Source organism: Coenobita brevimanus, chromosome 40, assembly GCF_032717465.1.
Source record: "Coenobita brevimanus isolate Jiangsu-jjx chromosome 40, ASM3271746v2, whole genome shotgun sequence".
Taxonomy (NCBI): Eukaryota; Metazoa; Arthropoda; class Malacostraca; order Decapoda; family Coenobitidae; genus Coenobita; species Coenobita brevimanus.
In genome coordinates this window covers 9789383-9801882 of record NC_136993.1, presented here as the reverse complement: position 1 = coordinate 9801882, position 12500 = coordinate 9789383, and the positions used below count along the sequence as shown (strand labels likewise).

The window sequence follows — 12500 nt, the reverse complement described above, 5'->3', positions numbered from 1 at the left end:
TGGGCCTCCAACAATGGGTAATAATATTCCAGTTGACTCATACCAAAAAGTGGCGTAAGTCCAAGCTTCACCGTGGCTATGTCAAGAGCACTGATTAGAACATGAGTAGGAAGCAATAAAGCATTAACCCTATTCAAACTTGCATCGATTAAGGTGTCTACCATATTGGCTGCATGCAACTCCAAAGCAGTGACTGACTCATTGAGAGCATGTAAGTACTCAACGATTAACGCTAAGTTAGTTAGGGTTGGTAGGTTAGTTTGGATGTTGTTCACAACTCCTACAAAATGGTTGGTAGTCTCAGTTATCTCGTTAGCTTTGTTAGTGAACTCACCTAATTGTTCATACATGTGTATGATTAACCTGTTAATTGCCTTAACCGTCAATGCCAAATCATGGATCTATCTGCCCAATTACACTACATCCTTGTCTAGCACTGTACCAAAGAGGTTTTGAGACAGGATACCTAGAAGGTCCACAAGTCCTTTCTTAGTACGTCCTTGGACATGCTGGGAAAGATCAGAATCTGCATTAGGTAAAGCGACATGTAATTTAGTGAGCCTGTCTGTGAGCCTATCTATATGTCCAGTCTGAAGCTCGACTATTCCATGCAAGGTTTGTATGAAAGCTTCACTGTCCGAGGTCATCAGCTGTGGGGTCAGGTCAAATGATTTTCGTATTTCCAACAGTTGCTGTTTCAGGTGAAATAATCCCTCGAAGGCATCTCCAACAGTGTCTGGAGCTTGGAGAGAGTCTTCTATCGGATAGTGGACACATACTGCACCTTCCACCACCACGACTTCTTTAAGTGGGCTCTTCAGGGTTCCTGGCATTAGTGCAGTCGTGTCCGTGTCCGACGTCGTTCCATAAGTCCGCCCCAAGCAACGCATTAGGAGTACAAGCCAAAGGCACATTCTGCAAGAGAAGTTACTCCCTTAATCGCTCTTGTTGTGGAATTATAGCTTGCTGCAATACTCTTGGTTAGGGACAGGTATGGACGACGACATAGACTGCGACGAAGACAGAGGGGACAACACATCAGGCAATTGGTTAGTTAGGCTTAGTTCTTGACGTGCTTGTTTGATCCTGTCAGCATGTACTATCTCCTGAGTTCCATTAGCATCATCCCTTATTCTTTAAGTATGCCCACGCACTCGTTCCATAATGGTACATGGTCTGCAGAACTTAGTTTTGACCTTGGAAGTTCTCTCAGGATTGTGGATCATAACCTTCTGGCCTACTTCCAGTATTTTTTCTTGACTACCTTTTTGTTGATTCCTCATCATCTCCACTCTTGAGGCTTTTAATCTTTTTCATACTTCACTATGATGCGTTGGAACTTTGCAAGTTGGACTTTGTTGTAGTCCTCTTGATTGTACACTGGAGTATGAGGTCAAGCTAGCAAATCATAGGGTAACACATCCCCCCCATAAAGGATGTAATGAGGGTATTTCCCAGTTGACAAATTGTCTGAGGTGTTGATGGCCGCTGCTACGTGTGGTAACCAGTTTTGCCAGTTATCCTCCAATGAGTTAATTGCTGGTCTCAAGACTTCCAATATCTTCCTGTTTGTCCTCTCTTGGGACAGTAAGGCATAACAACGACTTGCTTTACCTCATACGTATGACAGATTTTCTGTAACACTTGGTCACAAAACTCACTGCCATTATCGCTAAGCAATACTTTGGGTGTAGAGTGTGGACAAATCACTGAGGTTACAAAAGCATGTGCCACCTCCTCTGCAGTTTTCGTCTGTAAAGGTGCTAAAACAGTGGATCGTGAAAAATGGACCATTGCCACCAACACATAGCCTGAGCCTTGATGACTCTTTGACATCGCTAAGAGATCAGTGGAGACTGTATCCCAAGGCTTTTCTGGTAAGGGATACTCCAAGATTGGAGTCGGAGGTCCAGTTGGTCCTTGTATTTCCACGCACTTGACATATTGATTAACATGGACTTCTATGTCCTTCCTCATGGTCGACCAATAGTAATTCTTTCTTGCCTCACGTATGCATCTGTCGCATCCGGCATGACCCGCTTGAGGTACGTTATGAACCAACTGTAACACGGCTTGCTGTAGGGTAGCAGGAACAACTAACTGATACACAGTGTACTTCCTCGGTTTATTATTTAAGAGACCTTGTTGAAGATGGAAGTGAGCCATCGGTACCGGAAGTTCAGGTAGATAAGACTCGTCGCCAGACTACAAGGCATAGATGACTTGAGACCACATCGTATCCTTACGTTGTTCCACCTTTACCGTGTCCGAGGAATGCCCAGAAAGAGGGATATCCTCAGATATGGCAGCAGTAATGTTTATACTCAGCGTGTCGGCAACAACATTTTGATGGCCCGGTAAAAATCTGACTTCTGGGTCAAACTCCATTACCTTGCTGCACAACGCGCGACCTTACCATGCAGGTTCTTCCCCTTGAACAAGTCTCGTATGGGTGCATGGTCAGTTAAAACAATTATCCAGTAGCCGAAGATGATATCCCAGAAATGTCCTAATGCCTGCTTGACTGTTAAGGTCTCCAAGTGTCACTGAATAATTCTTTTCTGGGGGTCTTAGTGCCCTACTGGCATAGGTAATGTTGTGCGTTTTGCCTTCCTCATCCTTTTCCTGTAACACCGCTCCCAGTCCCGAACCTGAGGCATCCGTGCACAGGTAAAAAGGTTGAGTATTATCAGGAAATGCTAACATAGGTGCCTCTGTTATGGCTTTCTTGAGATTGTTGAAGCTTTTCTCTTCCGATGATCCTCATTTCCATGCATCATCCTTCTTAAATAGCATCATTAGCGGTGATGCGATGGCAGCATATCTGTGGACAAAGCTCCTGTAGAAGCCAGTGAGCCCGAGAAAAGAGCGAACGGCATCCTTGGACTTGAGTGTATGGAAATTCATCATGGCAGTAACCTTAACTGGAAGAGCCTTGATGCCATCACCGTCAACTAAGTGTCCCAGAAGTCTAACACTTGATTTCAGGAATTCACACTTTGACAGCTTGACTTTCAGGCCTGCAGATCTTAAGGTTTCCATCACTCGTTTTAACTTATTAAAGTGAATGTCCATGTCCTTGCTCACAATTATCAGATCATCTACATACGCCAAGACGTCCTGCCCTAACATGTCACCAAACAACTGATTTATCATCCTCCGAAATGTCAAAGGAGCATTACTCAGTCCAAAAGGCATCCAGAGAAATTCAAAGTGCCCACGGTGAGTGCTAAAGGCAGCAGTGGGATGAGATTCTTCGGTCTGCTCCACCTGCCAATACCCTGACACTAGATCCAGGCAGGTGAACATGGTATTTTCCTTACCCAGGGACTGTAGTAAGTCTCTGAGATGCGGAATCAGACAATGATCTGCTATGGTTACCTTGTTCACTTGCCAAAAATCCACAACAGGTCTCACATCACTGTCCTTTTTAGTCACCAGAAAGAGCGGTGCATTCCAAGGTGAGGAAGAAGGCTGAATGACTCCATCATGAAGGATCTTTTCAACTTCCTCTTCCACTGCTTTCCTTTGGCTGTGTGGTAAATGGTATGCAGGCACATATATCGGATTTGTACAAGGGCACAAACCGATATGATGCTTCACACCACCAGTCCTACCCAGCGCTTCTCCAGGAAGTGCCACTACATTGGAGAATTCTTTAAGAAAAACTAGCAGTCGCGCTCTATGGTCAACATTATTTGTTGCTTTTATGTTTTGTTCCAGCAGATTTCCTCTCCCAGGACGTGTAGGTTCCGACTGAGTCGTTGTTTGTGATGTAGCTACTGGAGAGATCACCGGTACCTCGTCAACTTCCCTTACGGGGACACCATAGCACATCAAGTCGCCTACATAACAACCATCTCTGAGCTTAACTGTGCCACCACTCATATTTAAGATGAAGAGGGATGTCATCCGGTCTTCCCCGACACTGCTCAGTGTGGACTCCAGCAACAATGCCTTATGTTTTACAGTCTCCGGTAAACATGCCACGTCAGTTCCCACTGACATATCAGGTACTCGGACAGGAATTTTGCAGACAGTCCGACTGGGTAAGTGGTGATTCCCATTCATTATAGCCCTGACCTGCTTCCAGCCCATACCCTCCATTTCGTGTTCGTCTGGTGATTTCCTTGAAGCTTCACTTGTCAGGGTTACAATTGGTTGAATGGCTCCTTATTGGACGCCACTATCTCCAGCTTGGGTTGCTGAGGGAAAAAGGCCTACAAACTCCTTCCCATTAAAGGAAATGGAATGTCTCTGAGGGTGTATAATCACGTTATACTCCTCCATGGATTCAAGGCCCAATAATCCATCACTTGGCAGAGGGAAGTCTTCAACCACATAAAACGTAGCACATAATACAGGAGATCATTTATCTGCCCTCAGGGTCAACGGTACCTGGCTTACGATCTTCATTTTACTCCCTGTCGCACCTGTCAAAATCACATCGGGTTCTGATAACGTCCAATTTGTGTGAGGCATCAGATGCCTGAGCCTCTCCAGCGCATTACTAGAAATAATGTTTGCACATTCCCAGGTGTCCACTATCAAAGACACCTGGCCTTTCACTATATTCCAATGAATCGACAGCAGATCCACCTTTTTCATAGCTGCCACATGCGCATCGGTGGACTGTATGATCTTTCAATTTATTTCTGCGTGCGGTTTTGAGCTTCCCCCGAATTTGCTTTATTACTCAGTTGTTCCCTACTGGCAAGGACAATGGGACAATAGTCCGAAGAATGAGGACTCTGCCCGTGTATGACACACCATCTTTGTACTTTTCGCTTCGTAGCCTTGGCCTGGTTATGCTGTGTAGGATTAGTACTTGGTTGTTTGTTGCCTACCTGCTTTTCAGAACTAGACCCAGATGTGGCGGTCAGGTTGGCCTTGGCTGCTTGACATGTTGCCTTTTTAGCATGCTAACACTTCTTGTTTTTATGACCAGCCATTTTACACACAGTACAGTATTTTCCAGTAGGGTTCTTCTCTGTGTGCACGGCTAAGACACTACCGCCCTCTCCTTCTGCCTTCGCTTTTAACTTGAAGTTCATGTCATGCAAGGCTATTTCAGGAGGTCTTTTCGTCTGCCTGAGTACCTTATCCCACTGGACAGGGGCCATACAAAGCAAGTAGTGGAGGTATTCAAGTAGTCTAGCTACTCTCTCATATGTCAATCCCTAAGTCATATCTCGCCAACCTGAAGTTAGCAAGGCCTTGTTAGCTTCTGCATAACATCTGCCTGCCTTCAAGAGGGCTTGGCTTTTGGTACAGTTTGGATACTGTTGTGCCCTGCTTACAAACCTAAACACCCACGCATCTGATACGTAACAGTCACTTTCAAAAGTGTTGATTAGGGCCTCCTTGAACTTCTCATAATCGTGAGCAGTAGGACCGGTTTGAAATAGTGAAGCCTCTAGCATTTCCACCGCTTGGGAATTTGATTTAATGTTTGCCTCAATATGCCAAATCTTTTCCCCATCGCTAGCGAGCTTCAGCCTATTTATCTGAGCTTTGCAATCTCTCAAGAACCTATATACGTCATATTCAACCTCCCTAGTGAACTGCAAGGTTGGCTGTGCGGTGGGTAATACCTTTATACAGTCTGGGTTTAAGGGTGAGTGAGCAGTGAAAGGTCCTTGTGATTGCCTAACCGGTGCTACAGGAGGTAAGGTTTGAGGTGCAGCAGTAGTAAGATTAGTGGTTGCCATCTTAGGTACGTGCCACAAGGGAGGAGGATTTACCTGAGTTTGCATGCCAATACTGTTAGTATTCATGTCCCATAGATAAGCATAAAGAACATTAGCAAATAAATGGTATTGTCCTTGCTGTCCAAAAGTTTGTGGGGTGCTAAACAGGTTTGAGGTGTCAGTGGGTATGTGAGTGGTTGTATTAATATCAGAGATTAGTGGACCTTGTGTATTTGTTTGAGTGACCAAGGGTGCTGTTGCAGCCTGTTCAACGTCCACAGTCTCTTCTGCACTGGGTGTGCCTTCTTCAGTGAGACTAGTGGCCATTTCAGACATAATTGGATGTTCAGGAACTGTCTGATAAGTACAACCAGAACGCAGGTGTAAAGTGTTCAAGTCCTCTTCACTCTCCAGTTCCCTAGAAGTGTCCTGGCTACCTTCAATCCCAAGATGTCCCTCACTCATATCATGTAAAGTTTGAATGTCTCTGTCCACTCACGAAATTCTGACTCACTTGACTCCAAAGAAACAGCTCCTTCTTCAGTGGTTGGCTGTTGTGTATCTCCCCTAATTTTTTGTCCCCACTTCTTCACCTTATCCATCTAATCCCTTTCAGAAATTATTCCCTTCCCAGTCACAGGATGTTAAACTGACACACAGATAAGTTGGTTATGGGTTTAAGCAATATAGAACGGGACAGAGATAAATACACAGAAAATAATATCTACTTGAGGGGGAACTGAGAAGCCTTTATTTTTACACACACAGTTCCCAACTACCATGTTTCTTAAAGAGTGTATGTCTTGTGGGAATATGCATGTACTCTACCTAGGTGTCAGATGATGCTGAAGATCCCGGTACATCCACACTGCAACTCCACACACTCTGCCAGGTCTCGTCCCTCCAACCACACGAAGGTGGTGCCTGCTCTCTCTCCTCGAGGTGACTGGGTCAGTCTTGCTGCTCACACTCGCCTCTCCAGGGTTGCCAGATGTCCCCAGATGACACCACCCCTCTCGTGCTGGCCTTGATCTCTACACGAGTGAGATAAATTGCCAGTTCTCGCTTGAGATAATCTTGAGAGAACGAGTTCACTACTCCAATGTTTATTTTTTTCTGCTCCCACTTTATCTCACTCTGCAATTAGTCCCATTGCAAAAGTGGAATTAGGATTTTCTGTTATTCACCTTTAGGATCAGCTAGTGGTTTACAAGGGTTTCACTGCACTAATAGAATCCCTTTGGCACCTTTCGTATCCCACCGCTGCCACCAATTTATGTAATGTACTGGCTGGTATGGAATACACTAAGTTTCCCAGCTGGTCACTTCCCGCAGCTATCTCACTGTCAAGGCAGGCAGCAGGAATAGAGGTGGTAATCCTGTTGTCAGAGGTAGCGTGCAGGAGAACAGATTAAAACTGGAGCAGATGTGTTTTCTTTCTCTTTACTCGCCACAAAAAGATACAACTGCGACAAGAGAGCATATCAGAGTAGTGCGTCTCCCTCTTATGAAGGTTGAGAATATTCTGCTACAAGCTGTTCTGCCCCGCACTGGGGGGAGGCTTAGGTCAGCTTATTTAGAGATGCCATATCTCTCAGAGACAGTGAGAGATATACATGAATAGGCGTGTATTACAACTCTACCATACACATTATACATCTCAATAAAGCAGAATTAATTAAATTAAATACATTAACATAAATATATGATTCACCAAGGCTTAAACATATGTATATTTTATATTCTTCTATCGCCTTCTTTCACCCTCACTGTGTACGTCCAAAAAATGCTGGTGTTCACACGTCTGGGCACCCATCTTACTCCCATGCCACACATACAGTGTAGTTGTGTTTGGCTGGTTATCTTCACACTATATTACACACTCTTTAATTATGAATAAACATCTCTGTATGTAATATGTAAAAATAGTGTGAGACTTCAACTCATCATGGAAACGATGTCCAGCACCAGAACAATTTTTTCCTTGGCTCATGGCTCATCCGTCCACAAAACTTCATCAAAATCAGTTCATAACTTTTTAAGTAATCCTGCTAAAAGATACACGAGCAAACAGAGAAACCGAAGGGGAGGAAGACATGCCCTCCTTGGTGGAGTTAATAACTGGTATAGGTAGAGTGACTTACCCTCCTGGCCACCAACCCGATCATACCAGACCATGAGCCGTCTTGTTGCTTGGAACCGGAAGTGCCGTCTGGGGTGTGCACATACCGGTACCTGACACACACAAGAACATCAACCCCAAAATTACCCCAACAAAACACACAACAAATATATATATATATATATATATATATATATATATATATATATATATATATATATATATATATATATATATATATATATATATATATAAATGAATGGAGGAAGGAAAAACAAAGGAAAAAAAATAAGTCCATGTGCCTAAAGGCATCCTCCATTCATAAAATACTTATAACAATTGGATTTAAAATCGAGAGGATTAAATGTATGTGGGAAGCAACTCCCAGGAAGTGAATTCCAGAGAGTAGTAATTCTGGGGATAAATGAATTTTGATAAGCAGAGGTTCTGCATTGTGGGGGAGAGAGTGTGAGTTCATGGGCACTCCCAGCTGCCCGAGTATTTCGGGAGAAAATGTGAAGGGGAGGCACAATTGAAGCCAGTTCGTTAGAGCACTTACGGTCAAAATATCGATAAAATAGTGCTAAAGAAGCAACATCTCTACGTACTTATAACGGAGGAAGGTCCTGCGTTATGGCAGGATTATTGATTAATCTAATGGCTTTATTTTGAATTTTGTCCAACTGCCTCAATGCAACCGCTCCACATCCACTCCACAGTGGTGAACAGTATTCGATCTGAGAACGCACATGACTTTTGTATATTGTGGCCATCTGCTCGTCAGTGAAAAACTCACGAACTCTGTACATAAGTCCCAGTTTTTTAGGAGCATTTTTAGCAAGGGATTTAACATAAGCTGTTCAGCTTAGGTTGGAGTTTAGAGTAACACCTAGGATATCAATTGTAGTGGATATGGGAATACTGACATAATTTAAAATTAAGTGAGAGTCTGAGGGATTCTTTCTATTGGAGAAGTTGATGTATTTAGTTTTCTGAGCATTAAATGAGACCAGATTTTTTTGTCCCCATTGATTAATTCTAGAAAGGTCCTGGTTCAGAGAAACTGCTGTGTTTATTTGGGAATTTATAACATCAGACTGTGTAAAGGAGGTACTAAATGTAAAAGAACTATGAAGGGACGAGTCATCAGCATAAGAGTGTATTGGGTTGTGCATGACAGATAGGAGGTCATTTATATGAATGAGAAAGAGGGTTGGAGCCAAAACTGATCCCTGAGGTACGCCAGCAATTATGGAATGAAACTGAGAATAAATTCCATCTACCATGACCCGTATTTTTCTACTATGAAAGTAAAAAGAAATTAGAGGAACCAGTGATGCAAGGCCATAGTGTGACATCTTAGACATTAAGGCCTGGTGCCATACTCTGTCAAATGCTTTTGAAATATCAAGTGCTACTGTGTGTGTTTCGCCATGTTGGTCTACTGTTTTGTTAATCTGATGGGTAAGAAGGCAAAGAATATCTACAGTTAAACATTCCTTTCTAAATCCATACTGCCGATCATTGATCAATTTATTGATTTCTAGATGCTATACTATGTGTTTGTTAATTAATGTCTCAAAAACTTTACCGAGAACAGAATTTATTGCAATTGGTCTGTAGTTTGATCAGAAGTTGCCCCCTTTTTAGGAACAGGATGGACATTTGCTTCTTTCCAAGGGGCTGGGAAAACTGAGGTACGGATGCATAAGAGGAAAATTTTTGCTAATACAGGAGCCAACACTGAGGAGCAATTTTTAAGTACTATTGAAGGAATTTCATCTGGACCAGTGGCTTTGTCTGCTGATAGATTCTGTAATACGGCTTTTACGTATCTAGTGTGAATCATGAAAGGAGGTATTTGAGGAAAATCAAAATCAAGTACAGGAATATTATGATTTTCTGAATTTAGGGTTGAGTTTCATTAAAAAATGTCAACAAGAAGGTTGGCTTTTCCGCGTAGGTCACTTACTAGGTTTCCATGGGGGGACTGTAACGGTGGAATGGAAAAGGTGGTAGTGAAGTTAGTTTTGAATGAATGAAGGGTTGATCAGAATTTTTTTTTAATCATTTGGACTGTTTAGCAGTTTGTTAGCTTGTGTATGTAGAAAGTTTGCTTTAGAAAGATTGATAATAATTTTAGCACGGTTTCTGATATTTTATAATAGTTAAAGGCTTCTTTGGTTTTGGTCCTTGTATGTTATAGGCTATGTAGATATACCATATATATATATATATATATATATATATATATATATATATATATATATATATATATATATATGTGTGTGTGTGTGTGTGTGTGTGTGTGTGTGTGTGTGTATCTAATGGATCATTAAACAATGAAACTGAGGAGAGGATTAGACAGGCTTGGCGAGCTCTTGGAATGTTGAAATCTGTTTGGAATAATAATATGCTTTCGGTACATACTAAAGTGAAAATTTACAAGTCCATGGTTAAACCAATTTTAATTTATGGGCATGAGTCATGGTACAGTACAATTGCAACAGATCAGAAAGTATTAGGATTTGAGAATAAAACACTGAGAAGGATTCTTGGGGTAAAGTGGCAAGACAGAGATATAAATGCAAGAGTAAGAGATATTACGAGAGTGGAACCAGTTAATGAATATGTGAGACTGTCTCGCTGGAAGTGGCTGGGGTACATATACAGAAAAGAAGGTAGTTTAATACAGGATGTGCCAGAGTGGACTGCTAGAGGAAGAAGAGGTAGAGGTAGGCCGAGGGAAACCTGGCTGAGGACAATGAAAAAAGAAGCAGGAGAGGAGTGTTGGTGCGACCTGAAGGAGATGACAAGAGACAAATATTGGTGGAGAGAGTTCATTGAGGCCCTATGCATCCTATGGGATGCCACAGGAAGTGATTGATTCATTGATATCTATCTATCTATCTATCTATCTATATATATATATATATATATATATATATATACATATATATATATATATATATACATATATATATATATATATGCAGGAGTAGACTGTAGCACCAGTCGAGCAGGGCAGTGCTCCCGAGGTGGATGGAAAGCTGATGACAGGGAGTGCTGGAGCTCCCGTTTCATCAGCCCTCAGGACTAGTTCCTGACCATCCCCCTTTGCTGAACTTTTTCAGTATCTCAGTTACACAGAGAGTAGGCCAGCATGCTCTCCAGTACAAATTTCTCTAACTATCTACACCAAACTACATGCACAGAACACATTACACTTCCTATTCAAAATTCAACAAAAATGGCGTCTCTTCACCAAGCCTAGGAGTCCCCGGGGGGTTGACCAAAAATGCTCCCACCATCCGCCCCTCTCCCGGTGATGACTCGAGGTGCCTGGAACCACTGTCTGACTCTCTTCTTCTTCATTTCTGCAACATTCGCGGCCTTTCATCTAACTTTCGCTCTGTTGAGCACCACCTCTCCTCATCTAAACCTCACCTTCTTTTTCTAACGGAGACTCAGCTGTCAGAGGCAACTGACAGCAAACCCTTTTCTGTATCCTCCTACTTTCTCTATACTCATTACAAAGCCAAAGGTGGCTGTTGTGTATATATACACAACGACTTATCTTGCTCTCATCTTCCTGAACTCGATTCTTCTGAATTCTCTACACTCTGGCTTCGGCTTTCCTGTCATTCTCTGTCTAAATATATCTGTGCTGTTTACTTCCCCCCTAATTCTACTGACTATCAAAAATTCTTCGACTATCTTACTTCTACGATTGAACACATTCTATCCATTTCTCCTTTCTCTGAAATCTCCATTCTAGGAGATTTCAATGTTCACCACCACCTTTGGTTCTCCTCTCCTTTCACTGATCCACCTGGTGAACAAGCCTACATCTTTTCTATCCTTAATGACCTAGAGCAGCTTATACAGCACCCTACCCGTATCCCTGACCGCCTTGGAGAGAGCTCCAACATACTTGACCTCTTCCTCACAACTAATCCTTCTGCTTACTCTGTTAATCTTTTCTCTCCGTTGGGCTTCTCCGATAACAACCTTATTACCTTAACCTGTCCTATCACTCTGGCATGGCCTGTGAACCCTCCAGGGAAACGTCGTCCGTGGCATTTTGGAGCCGCGGACTGGGAGGCCCTCAGGCAGTACTTCTTTGATTTTCAATGGAATGATTATTGCTTCCATGGCCGGGAGCCATCTGAGTGTGCCTTGCGCATTACGGAGGTTATTCTCTCGGGCATGGAAACATACATTCCTTTCTCATATCCTCTGACTAACGCAAGAAAGCCCTGGTTTAATCACGCTTGTTCTAATGCTGTCTGCAACAAGGAGAGGGCCTACAAAAGGTACCGGAGCCAACCCACCCCTGAATCACATCATCTTTACGTTTCTGCCTGGAATCGTGCTAAGTCTGTTCTTCACTCTGCTAAAAACAATTTCATCCCTACTAAATGCTCTCAATTCTCAAACTCGAATTCTTCCCGCTCCTTCTGGCACCTTGCCAAAAATCTTTCTAACAACTTTACCTCATCATCCTTCCCTCCTCTTTCCTACTCTGATGGTTCTGTAGCTATTTCTTCTACTGATAAAAGCAGATCTCTTCGCACAGACTTTCTCCTCCAATTCCACCTTAGACGATTCCGGTGCTGTTCCTCCATCACTTCCCCCTCTGACTTCCTCATGGCTGACATTAAAATTTCTTCAGTTGCTGTATTTTC

General features: G+C 42.8%; 1 protein-coding gene across 1 annotated transcript in view; it reads right to left on the bottom strand.

The window, feature by feature from the left end:
* The window catches only part of LOC145396951 (uncharacterized), a 119200-nt gene that overhangs the window by 59341 nt on the left and 47359 nt on the right, over window positions 1-12500 (bottom strand). Inside the window, exon 9 of the mRNA XM_080270185.1 lies at window positions 7835-7925. Coding sequence (XP_080126311.1) covers window positions 7835-7925 — 91 coding nt within the window. The remainder of the gene's footprint in view (window positions 1-7834; window positions 7926-12500) is intronic.